Source organism: Dermacentor albipictus, chromosome 5 (assembly GCF_038994185.2).
Source record: "Dermacentor albipictus isolate Rhodes 1998 colony chromosome 5, USDA_Dalb.pri_finalv2, whole genome shotgun sequence".
Lineage (NCBI taxonomy): Eukaryota > Metazoa > Arthropoda > Arachnida > Ixodida > Ixodidae > Dermacentor > Dermacentor albipictus.
This window is the reverse complement of record NC_091825.1, coordinates 128,729,839-128,750,243: the sequence shown is the minus strand read 5'-3', so window position 1 is coordinate 128,750,243 and position 20,405 is coordinate 128,729,839. Positions and strand designations below refer to the sequence as shown.

The 20,405-nt window shown below is 46.9% G+C and overlaps 1 protein-coding gene across 2 annotated transcripts; it reads right to left on the bottom strand.

Annotated features, from left to right (window-relative positions):
* Window positions 1-2,776: 2,776 nt before the first annotated feature.
* On the bottom strand, window positions 2,777-20,291 carry LOC135906344 (uncharacterized). 2 transcript variants are annotated; one of them, XM_065437685.1, is made up of 8 exons: window positions 20,056-20,291; window positions 16,678-16,887; window positions 15,206-15,421; window positions 9,881-10,189; window positions 7,261-7,367; window positions 4,764-4,957; window positions 4,555-4,672; window positions 2,777-3,936 (listed from the first exon to the last, which is right to left on the bottom strand). In XM_065437685.1, the coding sequence occupies exons 1-8, from the start codon at window positions 20,123-20,125 to the stop codon at window positions 3,745-3,747; spliced, it is 1,416 nt and encodes a 471-aa protein (XP_065293757.1). In that variant the 5' UTR covers window positions 20,126-20,291; the 3' UTR covers window positions 2,777-3,744. The 2 variants fall into 2 exon arrangements, with proteins under 2 accessions (XP_065293757.1, XP_065293756.1); XM_065437684.2 differs by having other exon boundaries at window positions 15,206-15,424; window positions 20,056-20,288.
* Window positions 20,292-20,405: the final 114 nt, after the last annotated feature.

The following is a 20,405-nucleotide window of genomic DNA, read 5'->3' as shown; positions in this document are numbered from 1 at the left end:
TACTAGAGCTCCTGTATCAAATGGATTCGGGCAAAAAATCCTTGCTCGGGTATCCCGTAAGTGCACTACACGTATGTTAACACGCAGACATGTAGTTCGTGTGCGGTGTATGTGAGTGCATTTGGTCGTGCGAGAACGCGTTGAACAATTGCACTTACTGGGCATAGCACGTTGGGCTCGGTGTATTTAGATCGTTGTGTTAATATATCGTCACGTCGCATCTTATCTCACCGCTTGCGTGTTGTCACTGCCTCCCTTACGCTAAAGTGGTAGGCCATATGCGCGCTCTGACCTAGTGCCTCGAACCACTTCTCCTTTCCTATAATCAAGGTCCCTGTGTTTCTATCTGTAATCAAACAGCGACGTCTAGGAACATCAGTATGGTGTGCATCGGGCTAGTTTGGCAAGTAGAAGTAAATTACCCGGGAGGGCAATTACGTCTGTCAAGCTATTTTTGTTGTTTTTTTTTTCGTTTAGGAGTGCATTCATGTGTTGTCACAACGCCATAATATATTGTCGTTAATTTTAGTCATATTTCTTCCTTTCTTTCTTTCTTTCTTTCTTTCTTTCTTTCTTTCTTTCTTTCTTTCTTTCTTTCTTTCTTTGCTTGCTTGCTTGCTTGTTTGCTTGCTTGCTTGTTGTTGTTGTTGGAGTCGTCGTCGTCGTCGCCATCGTCGAATATCTCGTAGCAAGATGTAGCACTACGCTTTGCCTTTAAAAAAATATCGCCGTGAGGTTTACGTGCATCTCCTCCCAACAAATTTTCTCGAAATGTGGTCGCCACGAAAACAGTTACCTGCGTAACTGCGCAGCCACAAATAGAAGGTTGCAAATTGCCGGTCCATGTGCCACTTACGCATTACGAGAGACAGAAAGAAGTTTAATGACACGAAATGCCGAGAGGTCGGCCTGAGGTATATTCCTCTAGCCAGCTACTCGGCATTGAGGGGAAGGGGAAGTGGGAAAGAAAGAGGGAAGAAAGAGGTGCATGATGGGTGACGATGACGATAGAAGGAAGATGTAGAACATATGGCAAGCAATTTGGCATGCTCAAAGTCTGCAGTCCAGGCCCGTAATTTTTAAAAAGTTCAGTAATGCCTTGATGGCCTTGAAACTCGACTGAGCGTCTGGCCAAGAGCCTAAAATAACATCCTCCAATTTGCTTTTAAGCTATAGGATGAGTCAGCTTTCTTTCTTTTTTTTTTTGTAAATGTCGCACCCCCAATGCTTTTGCGGGGCACGTGGAGTACGTTGGGGTGTACGTCAAAAACGCCGCGGAAAAAAAGTTTTTAAAGCATGTTATCGCTGCCAGAAGGTGTTTTTCGAAGTTGCTTACTCACTAATGTCGAGCGCGTGTCGCTCCTGCCACGATGCTTATAGTATTGACTATAAAGAAGAAGAAAACACTTCAGGCAAAAACGGCAGCTTGAAGAGCTCTACCGAAACTTATAGCAATACGTCGACTCCGTTGATGCAGCGAAGTTTATGCGAGCGAGCACCTTTTAGCGTAGGCAGCGTCTGGCTCAGTCTACAACGGTGTTCAACACGTGCTTCGAAGATACCAAGTTAGCTGACGCTGGCGGCGCGTGTTGTTGGTCGCGTTCGCCATGTAACGCATGGCATATCTCCACGGGAAGATAGGAAGAGAGTTCCTAGTCTTTCACTGTGTCGACAAAACTCTCGAGTTGTTTTTTTCGACCGCGGTTCCGTCCGCCAGCGGCTATATTACTCAGGAATATCCAGACGCTGAGAAAGTGTGCTACCTGCGTATTTTTTTTTTTTATCGCGAAGCAATGTCTACGTGCTTCGTTCTTGTGGGAAACGGGTGAAGAGCGAGAAAAAAAATAATAATGCGCGGGAAACGGGCACAAGACCTCTTGAGGCGTCTTTATTATTTATTCTCCTCGTGAATAAACCGCACGGGGCTCTTGCCAGACCGAATTTTTTCCGGGTCGAGTCAGCGGAGGCAGCTCAGATAAGGTCTGAAACTCGAGAACCAGCGAATGACTCGAGCTGGCATGAGAGGCGACTGCAGGAACTTTTCTCCGCCATTTGTGGTGTTTCTTTTCTTTTCTTTTTTCTTTCTTTTTTCTTTTCGCGAGACTTGGCGATAGCGCTGAAGTGAAGGTGCAGAGAACAGGAACGCGAATGAAGAGTAGGCGTCTCAGTCCCGTCTAGTGCCACGTTTTTGCTCACAACACGCAAACAATTCAGAGGGAAAAGCGCGAACTCGCGTATCGCTCACCGGATGCGACTCGCCTACTTCGACGAGTGCTCTAAAAACAAACCATTGCTCGCGCCACTCAGGTCGAGGAGTGGTCAACAAGCGTGACACACTAGACTCGAATGTCAAATTGGAACAGTGTGTCCCTGTTGGCGCAAAAACGCACATCGCAAAAAAAAAATATGAACCGCGCTTTATTTCTGAGGCTTCGAATACATAAGTCAGAGCGATTCAAATTCGAGACTCGTAGCACGTGCCTGCCGGTGCTTTTTGCGCCGGCTGTGTGTTCTGGGGAGGTCGGTCTGGTGCACTGTGGTATACGATGAAAGCGAGAGCCTTTGCGACGCATTGTGAGTGCATCTGGGCCTCGAGCACTCATCCAATGTTCACCAGAGGTGTAAGAAGTGTCCGCTGCCATGCGTTTCGAGTATCGAGTTTCAATATCTGAGCACTGTACACCAGAACATGGATATGGCAGCTGTCGAAGGATGCGACCAGAATGAATTAGTGGCAACTTCTTGATGCAGGACTGAATATAACGACTAACGAATGTTGCACAGCACAGAAATATGTTTATTGCTTGCATATGAATACGGCATTAAGTTGAGAACTAGGCACACGCCAAATGTAAAGGGGAAAAGATGACTTCACGACAGTAGTTCGTATGAAACCAGTCCTATTTGATTTCGTTTATGCTTAAATAAAATCATTTCTACCGGTATTGTTGGTAAGTATACAACCCAACATTGGAAGATCACTGACAATTAACCGCTGGTCTTGCACAGTACATATGGGTACATTTCCTTGTTAAACGAGAGAATGTACCAAGACGATCGCATCGCATATGCTACCGAGACAAGAGCCAGAGATACAGCATTTGTTCAATTAACGCAACGTCACCTTTGATGTAAGAAAACATGACCAATGTGTAGAAAATGCATAATGTCCGTCCCCATCATTTTCCTCTTCCCTCGTAGAATTTACTGGAAAAGAATGCATGTATTGCAGTTCACAATTTCGGTGGGCCTGACGTGACGTTTAGACTGCTTCAAAGCAACAAAAAAAGTAGCTGATACAGCGAATAGTTGGCAGGTTGCACAAATTAAAAGCCTCAGCCTCGCATAAAACCTTCCCTAGACTATCAGCTTGGTCGTTTCAAAGTTTCTCAAGCCAATGTACAATGTTCAAGACTGTCTGACCTTCGCCACCCGTCATATTCATGAGAGAACAAACGACATGGCGACCTCGTGTCGTCGACGCTTCCATCGCTTTAGAGCGCTTTACGCAACTAAGGCAATCAGTGTAAACGTGACACAATGCGTAACGGCTTTGTTACACCGGTCATACGCGGAAAACGCAGTGTCACTTTGTGCGTAGTTCATAGAATAAGTGAATGATGCATTGCAAGATATTTGCATGCAGTCAAAATGAGGTAATATAAAAATGAGGCAACAAATCAGCCTCTTTGGAGCGGCTCGCCTCCCGCCTGCCCATCACCGCATAGTTCAAGCAGACACTTTTCACTCGCTCTCGAAGTCGCTGAACGGCTGCATGATGTCGCGCAGGATTCGCCGAGCGGTCTTGCTGCTCAGCTGCGGCAGCTTGTCCACTTTCTCGACCACGCAACAGGCGATCCGGGGTCCAGCATCTCCGGAAGACACGCTGGCGGGGTTGTCCGGGTTCCTTCCGAGATCGTCCATGCGAGCGTGAATCTGCGTGAAACGAGATTTATTTATTTATTTATTTATTGAGTGAGTGAGTGAGTGAGTGAGTGAGTGAGTGAGTGAGTGAGTGAGTGAGTGAGTGAGTGAGTGAGTGAGTGAGTGAGTGAGTGAGTGAGTGAGTGAGTGAGTGAGTGAGTGAGTGAGTGAGTGAGTGAGTGAGTGAGTGAGTGAGTGAGTGAGTGAGTGAGTGAGTGAGTGAGTGAGTGAGTGAGTGAGTGAGTGAGTGAGTGAGTGAGTGAGTGAGTGAGTGAGTGAGTGAGTGAGTGAGTGAGTGAGTGAGTGGCCAACATCTGTTTGTCCGTCCTTCCAGCGTCTAATTTATTCAACCACATACTTTGTGAAATTGATAGTCTCCTCCAGACGGGAAGATTTCTATTTAGCAAAACTGCAACATGCCGACCAAAGTGGTGTGGTTAAGGGTTTAAAAGACGTTTCGGGTTACACATGGAGGCTAGCTTGGTGAACAAGGCATCCCCTTGGGTCGGCGTTCTACTATTTCCTTCCGTAATACATAGTGTTTTGCTGGCGCAAGAAAAATGCGCGCCAAGCAGAAGAAAATAGTGACATTTGAACAAAAAAGAAAACGAGGAAAGCAGTGGCCATTACGTTGATCGAACGACCCACAATGGAGTGAGGGCCAGTGAGCGATGCTAATGTGTCAGTGAAGATGACGTTGCTCTCGCCATGCTTGTCACAGGCAATGTTCCCGAAATCCCCAACGTGCCTGCGATCAAAGAGAAAAATGTTGAGCGTTGAGCTCCTGAGAGTTCACGCCTGAACGTTTTTTTTTTAGCGTGGAGCTCAGCGGCACCTACCTCGAACTCGATCTGCGATCTCCGTGCGTGGTGTTTGTAGGATTGAAGTGAGGCCCGGTTGATTGACAGCTGTCGCTCAGGTTTCCCAGCTGATGCACGTGCATGCCATGCATGAAGGCACGGTGATCACGGGCACTGTCGTTCACTTTGAGCCCCATCACGTGGACGTGCACGTTGAGATCACGGCCACCTTTCTGCGCGGAACATTCGAAGTGTGATTTGATTGGATTGGTGATTGTACAGACAGGGAGACAAACTGAAGTATTGGCATGGTAAGCTGCAGCCGGCTTCCTTTAGTGCGTAAGCATTCTTTGGCGAGCACCCCAGCCCGTTACACGAGAAGTTTAATGTCTTGTATTTCCACAAAAATTCCCAGTCAGCCGGGTCACATACTCACTGCCGTACCATGCAATCACCAAAACCGAAAAAGAGCAAGTGGAGACCATCCTCCGGAAAGCGTATAAAACAGCTCTCCACCTCCCAAGGAACACATCCAACGACAAACTCATGCAACTTGGAATCAGCAACACTTTTGAAGAACTAAGGGAATGCCAGCTCAACGCACAAGTACGAAGACTCAGCAATACAACGACGGGAAGGGCGCTCCTGACAAAGCTAGGTCGGGAAGTAGAAAAATCACAAAGTAGCAGGGCCACAATACCAGACCCACTAAGAAAGAACCTACGCATACAACCTATCCCCCGCAACATGGACCCAAACCTCCATGCGAGTAGGAGACAGGCTAGGGCAGAGTTTTACGAAAAGACGATGGGACATCGGGACAATACAGTCTATACCGATGCGTCCCTATACTCACACGCACACAAAAACAACGCGGCAGCGGTAGTAGTAAATAATCAAGGAGAATTAATCACAGGACTCACGGCCGAGGTGGCTAACATAACCGAGGCAGAGGAAATTGCTGTCGCACTGGCAGCGGAAGAAGGTTATAGAACAGGAATATCGCTCAATATTCTAACAGATTCACAAGAGGCGTGCCGGAGCTATATAAGAGGCAGAATAAGTAACACGGCGCTCAAGATCCTCAGCAGAGTTCCAATCGCTGAGGGACAACCCACACATAACATTATCTGGATACCAAGCCACGCAGGGATCAGGGGTAACGAAGGGGCGGACTGCCTAGCTCGAGGGATGACCAGCCGAGCAGGAACGTCAACCGCCCCAGAGGGGCCACAGATCAACTGCGGGAACAGCTATTCAGAGCTATTAAACCTCTATAAGGGTCTAAGATATCAATATCCGCCACCACATAAATCATTAACAAAGGAGGAGGCCGCAGGATGGCGGAGACTGCAAACGGGCACCTTTCCAAACTTACACCTACTAAGTAGGATGTTCCCCACGCAGTATAGCGCAACCTGTCCGTGGTGTGGAGCTAAGCCAACATTATATCACATTACATGGGAGTGTACAAGAAACCAGGCATTCCACAAACACAAAACACCAAGTGCGGAGCAATGGGAGAGCTGGCTCACCAGCCGCGAGCTAGAGACTCAAAGAGCTCTAATAGCGCACGCGTGCGAGGCGGCCCGGCTCAGTGGAGCCCTGGACTAGGGGCCCATCCATGGCTGAAGAGGACTCAAGCTTCAAGAATGAAGACTTCGGCCTCGACCCGCTAAAACCTTTAAAGAGTGAATAAAGTTTTCCATTCCATTCCATTCCATTCCTGTCCCGACGTGGGAGCGGGCTGCTGCGCGCTCACGCACGCCCTATGGGACCGCAACAAAGTTCTTCCATCCATCCATCCATCCATCCATCCATCCATCCATCCATCCATCCATCCATCCGTCCGTCCGTCCGTCCGTCCGTCCGTCCGTCCGTCCGTCCGTCCGTCCGTCCGTCCGTCCATCCATCCATCCATCCATCCATCCATCCATCCATCCATCCATCCATCCACCCACCCACCCACCCGTCCGTCCGTCCGTCCGTCCGTCCGTCCGTCCGTCCGTCCGTCCGTCCGTCCGTTCACAAAAATGCGTAATTCGCGAAGTCCTTTAAACGTTATGGTTGTGTAAATGCAGATGATTGGAAGCTTTACAGGCGATATGGAACGATCGAAACCAGATAAAAAAAAATTGATCAGAGAGAATTCCCATAGGGAAACATAGGGATCCATAAAAAATGCACGGAGAAGCCTATAGTAGGGGTGACCCAGCTGAAATTTGGGGCTGGGTCAACTTGAAATTCGAGGGTGAGTCAACGTAAATTCACAGAAGAAAAAGTTCTAGGACAATGGTCCAGACGGGCTTCGGCACTCAAGGCCTTAAGGGCTTTGCTGAAGTTTTTAAGGACATGCGACTTGTGCGACTGTCTTTGAATGTTGTAGCGTGTAGCATCGCGTTACTGTGTGAATTTTTCTGTTTCCTTTTTTCTTTTTCTTCTTTCTCTTTTTATTCCCTTTACCCAAGCTCCAACTGTATCGTACTTGAAGATATATCAAGAGCGAAGCACAATTATTTTTTTTTCTCTACGTTACCTGTTGCCACAAGCTGATTAATCCATGCACTGGCTGCTGAAGCTCCTTCGCGATGGCTGTATTTGGCTGTAGCCGACAGATAGCAAAGTCGTACTGTGTCGCCGACACTGCGTTTGAAAAAAAAAAAAGACATGAGTTGATAACTCAGAGACCGTATTCCATACGCCGCCACTCGTTCAGTTGCAGGCACAATATACCTGATGAAACCATCACATTGATTGAAACTAGCACTCTTCCTACATTTCCTTCTCGTTCATTAGTTTTCCGAGCATAGACAGTCGTAAATAAACCTCTGAAGTTTGTATGCAGAAGATGGATAACTGCGCTCACACGAAAACGGGAAGAGAGGTCAGAGACAACTTATGAGATGTTGTGGTGTCACCTTTGCCTGTGTCCTCGTTTTCGTGTGCGCACTGTTTTCTTTTTTTTTTCGCCAAAGGTGCACTAACAAGCCTCAACATGTAGCTTGTATCTAGCCCTCCCCCTTTATTGCATTACAGCAAGGGAAAACAAAATTTTTTTTTAGTGTCGTTCACCCGGCTTGCTCGATTGTTATCAAGCAAATTGGACCTATATTTCTTGTCCTTTCTGCGTTATAGAAGCAGTAACAGATGGAAAGACAGAGAGGTTAGCCAGTTCTCAGACTGGCTGGCTACCATGAGTTATGAGGTGTTTCATTGAGCCACTGAGTACAGGGATTGGGGGTTAAAGGAGTGCTAACAGAGATCCTTGAAGTTGTAGAAACTGCCACATGCTTGTCACATGTAAGGTGATCACACTTAGCGCGTATGTATTTTAATTTGACACCAAACTTAGTCTCGAAATGCGGGACTTAACGTCATAGATGCTATCGCGATGTCATGACAGAACAAAAGTTGCTGACCTCGTGTAGCAATAAGGCTATGTACAATTATATCGCTAAAGAGATTAATTCCGGAAGAGCCCATCTCTCAATGACTGTGAACGTTAATGAGATTACCATTCAAGTAATCAAGCTGAAAACACCTTTATTTAGAATATGTAGTGGTCACGCTGAGATTTCTATTACTTCCGCTATATGTGAAATACACTGTATCCGGGATAAGCCCACTTTGCTGTGACACTCTCTCACCAGCATCGGCCATGACCATGACGGCATGATGAAGACGCATTGACGACGATGCAATGACGAAGAAGGAATGACGTCGATGGAACAACAAAGGTGTGAGACCGGGCAAGTTGGTATTCCATAATGATATGACCAACGCGAAGTAGACGTGGAACACAAAAAGAAGCGACAAGGACGAACGCTGACCACCAACTGGGGTTTATTTGAAAGAAGCAAGAATTTATATTCTCGAACGACAAAGGCATTGCACGACGGAGCCATGACAAGAGTGGGATGACGATTCTGAAATGATGACGATGGTTTAACTGCCACAGCGTGACTACGACAGAATGAGGGCAATGGAATGAAGACGAGCGTATGACATCGATGACGTCACGATGGTGGCGTGAGCGTGAAGGCATGGCGATGACGGAATGATGACGATGGGATGACGAGCGTATGACGTCGATGACGTCACGATGGCGGCGGGACCGTGAAGGCGTGGCGATGACGGAATGATGACGATGGGATGACGACGACCGTATGACGTCGATGACGTCACGAATGCGGCGTGACCGTGAAGGCGTGGCGATGACGTAATGAGGACGATGGGAGGACGACGAGCATATGACATCGATGACGTCACGACGGCGGCGTGACAGTGAAGGCGTGGCGATGGCGGCGCAGCACCGACGATATGAAGAGAATCGCACGACAAGGGTGGGAACGACCACGACGGCATCAGAATGACGGTATGCATGACGTAACAACGATATTGGCATGACAACGGCGAGATTATTACGATTAAAGAACGACTGCATGACGAGAAAGGAATGAAGTCGATGGAACGAAGAAGACGGTATGACGACAATGGTATTACTGACCATGATGGGATGACGAGAGTCGGATGGTGAAGCTGGAAGAAGGATGATGGAACGACCACGATCACATTACCTAGTGGCCCAAGCTAGTAGACAACTTGGGTCACTGAGCGTGGAAACGGTTAGATGCAGGCAAAGACATGTATGGATACCGGAAAGTGCATAAAGTATCCTAAGAATGCTAATCGCATTAATGAGTAAACGAGAGTGCGGCGCACGTTTTTTCTGGCTACGCTCGCGTGTGGTGGTCATAACAATCACAAAAAGGAAGCGAGCCAGTGTATCGTGACATCGATCTCCTGGCTACTAAATGTGGTTCGCAGAAACAACTATCAGGGTAAATTATATAGGGCGTTCTGGCGCTTGCCAGGAGGAGGGAAAGAAGGAAGGAAAGGTAGGGAGGTCAACCAGGCACACATCCGATTTGCTACCCTACACGGGGAAAGGGTTGAAGGGATGAAAGGAAAGAAGGGAGACGGAGAGAAGAAGGTACTCCCCAGTACTTTTCCTAAGGTGTAGAAGGTTCCAACATTTGTGTAAAGCAAAAAAAAAGAAAAAAAACAAGTCGGATATGCCATGTCATTACTCCTTTAAGAGTTTCGCCAACCTTGGGCCACCCCCTGTAAACTACCCCTGTACACGTGTTACGTACGCTTCAATTCCTTGGCATCTTCCCGCTGCAGCAGCCGGTTGTGCTCCCTGTGTCGGGGATCGTGATGCACCGCCTCGGAGTCATGATGCAAGCTGGGCCCCTTGCCATGGTGCTGGTGGTGTCGGTGGCTGTGATTGTGGCTTTGCTGGCTTCCTTCCTGGTCGTTCCCGGCAACTTCGTCGCTATCATAGCTCTCGCCGTGAAGCCCCAACTCGAGAGCGTTGCTCTGTACGCGACCGGACTTTCTCTCCTTTGTATGTCTGTCAGCACCTGATTCACCACCTTCATCCTCAGAATCGTCGTCAGTGGCTGTTCCACGAAGGAGTGAAGTGAATCCAGGTTAATTCTTCTAGACTCACGCGATTTTGCTCAAGCTGAATTGCCCAAGAAATAAAAGTTTTGTTTCTTAAACTATAGAAAGAGCGATAACATGTCAGGGTAGTTATAAAATAGCGATGTGTTAACTTTGATTTCATTTTCTTTCCATAAATGTTTACAAAGAAGTAATTTTAGGCTCTTAGCCGTGGAATGGCGGATCCAATCATAAAATATTACTTGCAAGCTGGGCAACTTATGGCACCAACAACATAAAAAGCTATGGCCAACAACAAAAAGTACACCACGAACGAAGTACAAAATAATTTCAGAGATCATGATAGGTGTTATGAAAATACAAAGTTTCGTAAGTGTTTCATTAGCTCTAGCGAATTTTTTCTTCACTTTTGAAGTGATTTTATTTGTGTTTCATGTACATGTACTTTAGAACATGTGGCTTCCGCCATATAAAAGCTATACCACTCGAAATAACCAGCCCTGAATTTTGTATATTCTTAAAAAATAATGACTACAATTTATATTATTTAATTTCAAATAGTAGCACCACAGCTTGATATGCTACTTCGCTTGATGTCTTTCGCGACTCCAGAACATACGAACGATAACAAGTGGCGATTTTTAAAGGGCCAGAACAACACCGTGGACGAATGTGAATAAGAAATTGCCGTGATTAGGAACGTCTTCATCACATGTGCACAGTCGATTGACAAAGGCAATGTGGAGGGAGCAGACGAAGTGCGGAATAAGAAATTTCCACTGCAGCATTGAATTTCAATGAAAAATGTGGTTTTTGTGATTTTTCGCAGTGCTTAAGAACGAAGAGGACAGCAACGTACCTTCCTTTTATTCCTAGGATCCAATTTTTGAGAAGCTTATGCAATGCAAGTTATAACTACTACAGCTTTTTAGTGACCCCTCTTATCTCATGTTATACCGATAATTTGCTGTCTTATTCAACCATTGATTGGCATTGCAAGAAAAGAAGCGTAATCTTACTTTCAAATAGCCCTAAGAAAATTTATAATCCTTTGTCACCTCGGCGTCTTGACGACGGATGGTACATCTTGTCGAGTGTGATAACAAAACAAAGATATACACTAGATTAACTGGTGCAGCAGCGACGGGATTCTCGCAGGCTTAAGGCCAGCCTTTCGCACGCAGCGTGTGCTCTTGGGGCTTAAGCTTTCTCGAACTCCCTTCTGCCACAGCTATCGCCAGTTCTTCCTCCCTGGAGTTTTGTACAACTGAGCGATAACAGGCCAAAAGAAAACAAAAAAAAAACAAAGAGGAAATGGCAAGGAGGATGTAAATGTGTTCCGCATGCGGGAGGCCTGAACGTGCAGAACAAAAAAGAACTTTGTTGAAAAGGATTCAGTCACAGTGGAAAACCAACCAATCAACTGACCAATCAACATCAACATACAAATCTAGACAGAGATTCGAAGCAGCGTTGGCCAGTCCCGCCAAGACGCCACTCAGGCCTTTACGAAAAAGGCATCGCTGCATCACACACTGGGTTTGTGAACTGTATGATTATCCGGGCAGCGCCTATGGACAGCAGCGATGCTGTATGTCTAGGAACTATCTCAGAGCAGAGAGGTAATCGACTGATATGTGGCTGCATGCTGCCGTCTACTGCAACCTCATGGGCACATGCCCGTCCCCATGTGTTAGCCATGCTCCAGGCCATGCACAAGATACGACGCGTTGATAGCGTCATCATGCAGTAGAAAATGTGAGTGTAGTATCTTGAGAGAGACAGGAAAGGGCTACGGCTGATTCGTATCAACAAAAATTTCTCTGCTTCCTTACACGTTCTCTCCAACATAGGAGTTGCACTGTTCTGAGCCAAGGATGAGCTCATCCCCACAACTCTAACACGTCTAACTACACAGGGTGGAGTGCTCAGTGATGACAAACAGAGGCACAGCCACGGCCAGCGCATCATCACCTGGAGGCCCGTCTACCGAGACGAGATCGGCACCATCAGTGTGCTCGTCAAACTCTCCCCGGTAGCTAGTGAGCTCGAACTTGTGCTCTAACAAAACAGCCTGGACCCATTCATTGTGCCAGGCTGTCTTCCGTCACGAACTACCTCAGCCACGTCAGCAAGCATATCGAACTGAGCAGGGCTCAATGCTCCAAGATCGTCGAGCTCTTCCCGGTAGAGTGCTCGAAGAGTAACAGCAGCAAAGCGTGGACCAAGGCAGCACGCCAGGCTGCCTTCCACACGAATGTGCTCGGCACCGTCAACAAGCACGTCTACCTACGCAGGACGCAGCGCTCCAAGATGAGCGATAGAAGTACAGTGCGCACTTCCGCATCAACGACAGGCAGGCACTTCGCAAAGAGACGATGCACCTATAGTTCCCCTCAAGGTCCGTTTATTTATACTTAGACGAGCAGCATTGACGTTCAATACGCAACAAGATGCGTTGTGAGAAGGATAAGGCTGTGTGTCAGGTGGCTGTCTGCATGTAGGAGCTGTTACAAGCAACATGGTTGCTCTCTAGGAATGGCGCACGGTATACGTGAAGGCTGCGTGGCTGGTAATGGGCTCCTAACAATCACTGTGGTAGCAGCATCCACGTAGTGACGGCTTGGCTGCACAGCAGCATTGTGAACAGGCTGCAGCTCTTTTACGTTATCACGGGATGCAAAATAATCGCTCTTCTATCCATCGCTCTGGGCGTCCGCTGTCTAGTTCTTGTTCTGGTTATAGATTCGACATAGCTTAGTTAATACCTTAGATATCTTGCTAGCAAGAACTACTTGATGCTGCCCTGCTTTCTGGAACTGTCGTAGCACTGATTTACTGTTTTAAATATTTGTGACTGTTTCTGCCGATTCAAGCAATCTCCTGGCCTAGCTGCTAAACCTCCGCTACCGAAACACGATGATCAAGATGCGAGAGACAGAACCCTTTAATGAAAGGCAGAGATTATTACCGGCGTATAGACATCGCTGACAGGATACTCTGCGTGGGGAAGGGAATTGGGGAGAGTTTGCTTCAAACAATCATTATGAGTCATTGCAGTATGAGCGGAGGCTATATAAGTTCGTACTCTTGTCCATAATTTTGGTCAGCTGTACGTCGTGTTGTATGTGTTTCGTAACTTCGGTTAGTCATTAAATCCGAATACCGCTATTTCTGTTTACGGGTTTCTCCGTACATTAATTTGTAGTTTGTCTACATCGCTCGTACACGCAGAAACAATACTTTCAGTTGTATGCCTGTTTTAATATATACCCCACAGGAGTATATATATATATATATATATATATATATATATATATATATATATATATATATATATATATATATATATATATATATATATATATATATATACATATATATATATATATATATATATATATATATATATATATATATATATATATATATATATATATATATATATATAACTCACTACATTTTTTGCTTTATTTCTCAACTTCTTTTTAAGTCTGGGAAGTTCATTATATCTCGTATGATCTGTCTCAGGATAACCACAAACGTGACAGTGTGACAGTTTTCGGGCACGTAAGAAAAATCTACGGCGAAGTTTTGTGGGCGTAAGTCGGCTTTAAACTGCACCCACGCGTAGTTTGCTCTCCGGTAAACCCCCACACGTCTACTATATATATATATATATATATATATATATATATATATATATATATATATATATATATATATATATATATATATATATATATATATATATATATATATATATATATATATATATATATATATATACGATAAAGTCGATATCGATAAACGATAAATTATTGGAATTGTATGTGGATGAAAAAGCAACTTGCCGCAGGTGGGGAGCGATCCCACAACCTTCGCGTTGCGCGTGCGATGCTCTACCTATTGAACTACCGCGGCTCTGTTTCCCCATCCACTTTCTTAGGTATTTATGTTTTCTAGTAGAACCCTGGGAGTGTTAGCCAGCGCCACCACTCACAACTTTGGCGGCGGACGTGGAACATCCTTTCTGTCGCAGGCGTCACGAGAACATGATCTTTTCGGGTGAATGCAACCAGGTAATAAACCCACACATGCTACCTGAAGGCATCAATGTTGCCAGATTCGAGACCCTCGTTATGCAATAAACGAGAAGAAAGGGGTTTAACCGAGGGGCCGGATTTTTATTAGTCCTAGCACAACCTTCGATCCCACAACCTTCGCAATGCGAAAGCTGTGGGTCGTTCCCCCCCTGCGGCAAGTTGTTTTTTCATCCACTTTCATTTCCAATAATTTATCGTTTCTTATTTTCGTTTATTAAGCACAAGTAATTTCCCCTATGTTGTCTTCGGTGTCAGTGTTTGTTGGTTTCTTATGATATATATATATATATATATATATATATATATATATATATATCAATCCTCGCAATCAGAATCATTTTTTAAACACTGACAGTGCTTGGGCAGTGACTATGGGTCACGTGCGGTGGCAACTACGCGGCAAAAAAAGACGTAGCTGGCCGTTCGGAATCGTAATGGTCAGCTGGGATCAAAGGCTCGTCAATGACGATACTAAGGAAGCCGACGTTGCGCACGGTCTCTTCATGGGCCAACTGAAGAAGTTGCGATCAGTCACTGGCCGCTGCGGAGATCTACTAAGGACAGCACAAAATACAGCATCCGAGCACAGTACGTCCCCATCGCGATTAGTTTTGTCCCGATAACGTCGTCTAGATAAGTGGTTAGATGAAGCCAAGCGAAGCAGCGCGAGTGGTAGTAGAGTTTATTGGCAACGTTATGGGCAAGTGGCGCATGCGGCAGGACAGCACTTCTGTGTCGTTTTTTTTTTTTTTTCAGAACGCCATGCTTCGTCGCGGTAGCAACAAGTCATGCTCGCGACACTTCGGCATTCGTGTTAGTCACAGTGTCAAGCCGTGCTGTTCGCATGCTTCGCATCGCCGCCAGCGGGCGCTGCGGCGGCAGGCTGGGGCAGGGCTTCCGGGTTACCGGCGTGCGGCGGTGCGGGACGGTGCGGCTGGTGGTGGTGCTGGTGCGGGTGGTGCTCGGCCGGTGGCAGCAACCTGTGCAGCCTCATCCCGTTCTCTTGGGTCAGGTGTCGCAGCTGGTGCAGCTGCTCCTCGACTTCGGCCAGGCGCCGCAGGGCCTCTCGCAGCAGGGGCGTGAAACAGGGCACGTCCACCTCGCGGTTGCTGTACGCTGGCGCTGCTGTGGACGAAACCAACGCAAAAAAAAAATTGCCTCTTCACTATCGCACTTCCTCAGAAACAAAATTTCACGACGTCTTCTACGCGTTGGCGTGCGCGCAAAATATTTTGCCTTTGTAAGCTTTGTAACTAGGATGAATCAATTCGGCATATATTAAAAGGCTGTATATCGTTAGGTTAGTAGTGCAAAGGTGAGCTTTTTGGTGAGCAATCATCATTAAAAATACATATATAGAAAACCAGGATGAACAGCGATGGGTCCCCGTCCTTTCAATTGTCCTGTTGATTATGCCACCTTCATTTTTTTTTCATGACTAACCGTTACTACACTCTTTCAGGAATGATACAAAGAATATCCTATTTGTCTCCTTCGTATCTTATTTTCACTAAGGCAATTAGAAAACTCACTCGCAAAGGTAATATACATTCGTTCGCACGCGGTGTCAGATCGAACAAACCGTGTATACTCTTTGGCGATTCCGTAATACGTCATAGCAGGACAAGCGCCCACTGCGAGTAGCCAGTCGCAATAAGCGCCAGCATTGCATTGCCAGCTCTTCTTGCGCCACTGCATTCACGTGGCGCATTTGATATTTGCATGCTCTCTCCACCACGATCGGCACATTGATTCAAAGCTTAGTCGAGAGGGGCAATACTTCTGCGCGAAGCTTGCCCGGCTTGGCCACATAACCAAGTAAGTCACTTTTCCTGCGGTTTCTAGGTTCTGCGAAGTGCTCAAAGCCGCGAAAGAAAAAGAAAAATTTAGGGGCAATTTAACGGCAAATGTGAGAGAAATTCGTCAACGCTGCATCGCGCCTCTTTATTATAAGGTCCCGGATCCATGTTTTAATCACGTTCACAACACTGCAAAGCTTTGTTGAGGAGCTCACTCGACACATGTCCTGCCTCTTCGAGGAGCGAAGTGAAACTCACTCACGGTGGTCCAGAGCAGAACACAGATATATATATATATATATATATATATATATATATATATATATATATATAGCCGTAGAGAGAGAGAGAGAGGGCGACCTACCTACGTCTACCACGTGACCGGCTTCCCACACTTCACTGTACACTTTTCCATTTTGACACTTCTAATGCTAAAGCATTAAAAGCGCGTTTAATCGCTTCGCAGTCTGAAAATTGCGCTCGCCGGCTTTCGCGTTTTGCGCTAGCGGCAAGCAGCGTGCCCGTTCTTCCCGCAGTACTGCGGGCGTCACCTCCGCGATGCTTGAATGCGGTGCTCACCATTGCAGACGCAGGTGGGACATCGTCCTTCAGGCGCGTTTTCTTCGGGCCAGCATCCCGGAGCGCACTGCACCACGGGGCACTGAGGCCCATCGCAGTCGCACACTTGGCAACCGTTTGGGCCCAACTTGGTGCCCCGGCATCTGGGTCCCGAGCACTGTGGCGTCGGGCAGGGCTCGGACGTCGTCACCGACGGCTCGGTTGGGACACCTGCGTATACGTCATCGGCGCCATTGTCTTAGTGCATGCCCAGAACACCGCTTCTAATATATTTCGCGTGTACACAGCTTCCCTGGTGATGACGTCACTGATGGCTATAGCTGCATGTACCAATGAAAAATGCTATGGCCTCACTCCCGTCTGATCCTGTGGTCATATGGCGTCAGTGCAACCGTGCGTTGGTAAGCACATTCCGCCAACTGTAATGGGGTCGGGACCTCGTCAAGCTGCTCAAGCTTTTAGTCCCGTACTCCTCCTATTCCAAGGAAATAAAGCTGAAGCTGATTGATTTGGCTAGACCCCCCTCTCATATTAGTACCAGTATAAGGGCAAAGACGAAAGGGAAACGTAGACACCAGAATGCGTAACTGTTAAAATTTAAGGCGCAACGGCACGTAAATGTTACACAGTTGAAGTTGGCGCGGCCTAGTAATTACGTCGCCCTCTGTTAACTAGTCTACAGGTGCTAAAACACCCACCAAGTATGCCGCCATACCGTTACGTTCCTGTTAAATGCACCCTGAATTCAGCTACATGAAAAAAAAAAGCATTGCCAACTGCGATTTTTTTTCGCCGATGAGCGTTGCTAATATGCAACGAAGATACATCAGACTGAGACAACAACGCAGGACGTTATCGTCTTTGAAGAATGTAATTAACGTTGACCAAACCACCATATGTTTTATCTTATTCGACCTCGTACTGGCTGCCGCCAAGCTGATTCAATTTACAAAATTGCTATACCTCGATGCTTAGCCAGTACCGCGGTCTCGAGTTATGTATCGACATAGATTTCTTTCGACTACTAAATTTTGTTTCTTGAGGAACGCGTCTGGCGCTTATTTTTTTTCTTCTTTGTAGCATTGTGACACATCCAAGTGGCTGACTATTTTCTAAGTGACGTATACAAGTGGTAAACCTTTCTTGTATAAAACTGTCGCGTTGGTTTAGGCACTGTGCGTTTATTAGCCGATTTCATTGAGTCACTACGTTAATTACCACCTGGCATCTATATATACACTGCATCCTGTTGAATGACCTTCCGCATGCGCGCCTGCAACACCTTATATTTCCCGAGGGATCAGTTATAGCCCGCAAAGAAACTTCACGTCTCCTCATCGAATTCTTAAGAGAGACTGGTTTGTTGGACATATGGTGAAACCCTTAAGCGGTATTGTGCGAGACGCTCGGGCGGAGCAATTGCCGGCCTTGTTCGCCAGGCTAAACCCACCTGTTCCTACAATCCACCACCACCATCTGTAGAATGGGCCTGTTGCAGTCAGAAGCACGTACTACCTGGGAACCGCGGGTTGGCGCTTAAACATGTATGATCTTATATGTATGCATATGATAGCGTATGTATGATATATATTGTTTTGCGTATATAGTACAATATTGTATGTATATTGTACTATATTTTGTATGAAACGGTGATAAGCGAAAATCGTCTAGAGCCAGAAGTGAGGTTACTGTCGCCTACACAATGAATCATAAGTATTTCGCTCTCTGGCGCAAATTTAGAGATGGGAAACAAACCAAGGCTCGATAAAAGAAACGCAAGATGCTATTCACTCAGATCTGCAATTTGCTAAATTTCACATCGACAGCGGTGTACTTACGCAGGTCAGCATTGGATAACGTACGGCAGTGGCTTCACTGCACATTGCATGCAGTACAGCAAAGAGCACCGTCGCCATAGCAACTGTCCGAGCAGCTGCATGGCGGAGGAAATCCGTACCGCGCGCTCATCCCGGGCATTTACCTGAACACCACATAAATGGGCATAGAGTTGACTTGCCGGGCTAAGAGTTACGTGTCACTTTCGTGTTCACTGTAGTCGGTTCGGTCTGAGCGACGTCGAGACAGGCTGCTTTTGCTCGACTGTACAGGTTATAATATATAGTGGACTTAGCCTGACCCACATGCAGCGCACATGTGAACGCGGACGGCTCGGTTCGATACGGCCAGCAGCGATGAACGGGATACGCTTTGTTCTCTCGCCTCGCCTCAAGCTGCCGTGCAGCGATTTCGACTCGTTAGGTACATAGACGAGCTCGCGGAAATGTTTTCGCGTCGGACCATCCGCGTGATTACCCAAGCTGGTTCAGGCCGCACAAGTTAACCTGACTATGGGTGAACAAGCTGACGCCAGGAAAAGCGTGGCGATTGTGAAATGTTCATTATAGAAAACGTTATTCAAAATGCAGCACCCCATTCGTCTCGCCACTGAAAGCTATACGCCACGAGAGTACAATCGGAACAAGGTTCACTGCCCAGAAAAGAAGAAAAACAAAGAAAGAAAGTCGCGGTATGTAGGGAAAAAATACGTATTAGTGCACAGTCGATTCATATCTAACGAAAGTTCGGAACAATAACGCCATTAACGTTCGACACTGCAATAATGAGACTGCGTGAACTCCGCTGTACCTCAAGTCTGTTTACTTTTTAAATATATTTATTGACTCTTTCGCAAAGGCAAAAACAAAAATAAAATAAATAACCGGGATGAAGTGCTTTATCCAGTGAGTACGCCTTTTAACGAAATATATTTATTAAGAGCACTCACCAGGATCAGCGCTTCAAATTACTAGCCGCTGCTGTAAAGGGATAACGTGAAGGGCACAACATGCGCGATGGCACGATGACCGTGGCACACTTAACATGATGGCCTCAGAGATCTGGCAGCGCGCCCATTCTCAGAGCCTACGGAGAATGAAAACGCGCGCCCTTTGGGCACCCCTGCGAGAGGGAAATGAGCGCACCACGCGTGGTGTCCCAGCATCAATTCCGCGCGCACGCGCTGACCGCCGTACATACGTTACTGACGCTGTACTCGGAAGGTGAGGAGAAATGCGAACTGCAAATACCTGGCTCGTCGCGCACTCAATAGGTCGCTTTCGATTATACCGATTTCGTTACATTTTGATCGGCTAAGCCGCCGATAGGATATGCCCGCGTCGCTCCAGCGATTTGTTATGGGCCGAGCATTTAACGTCTACTCGGCAGTGAAGTAGTCCCAGGAAGTAGTCGACCAAGAACGACGGAGCGCGTAGGTTTCAAATGAATTTCTCTGCTCATCTGTATATGTCGCGCAATATAATCACCTGCCGATGATATGTACGTACGAATATGCAAATGTGGCCACGCGTTGCCACTGACCTGTCGTCTCTGCGAGGAACAGCGCCGCGACGAGGACGCCCAGGGCGATGCAACTTGTCCGCGGCTTCATCTTGAGATCGCGATGACTGGAAGTCGCGGGTGTGGGGGGGTCCGGCCTTTTCGTCTCGTTCCCGCTAAAGAGTGCCGACTGTAGCCGCGCCTTCCCCGTGTGCCTTTCGCCACTCTCTTCTACACGCAAGGATCGTGCGCGACTGGTGGCAGCAGGCGCCCGCCTATCGCCGCCCTCCGCGACGATAACACGTAATCGGAAAAGAAAGAACGCGATCCGCTTACGACGCGGCGCCGAGATTCCGTCCCCTTCATTTTGCGCTCTGTCTCTCCCTCATGTT

Bases quoted from the DNA above. Each gene is read 5' to 3' on its own strand.
- LOC135906344 (XM_065437684.2), bottom strand. From the start codon at position 20,125: ATGAAGCCGCGGACAAGTTGCATCGCCCTGGGCGTCCTCGTCGCGGCG. The intron at 16,888-20,055 runs GTCAGTGGCAAC...ACGTATACGCAG, and splicing joins GTTCCTCGCAGAGACGACAG to GTGTCCCAACCGAGCCGTCG. The intron at 3,937-4,554 runs GTAATGGCCACT...CGTTTCACGCAG, and splicing joins TTGTGGGTCGTTCGATCAAC to ATTCACGCTCGCATGGACGA.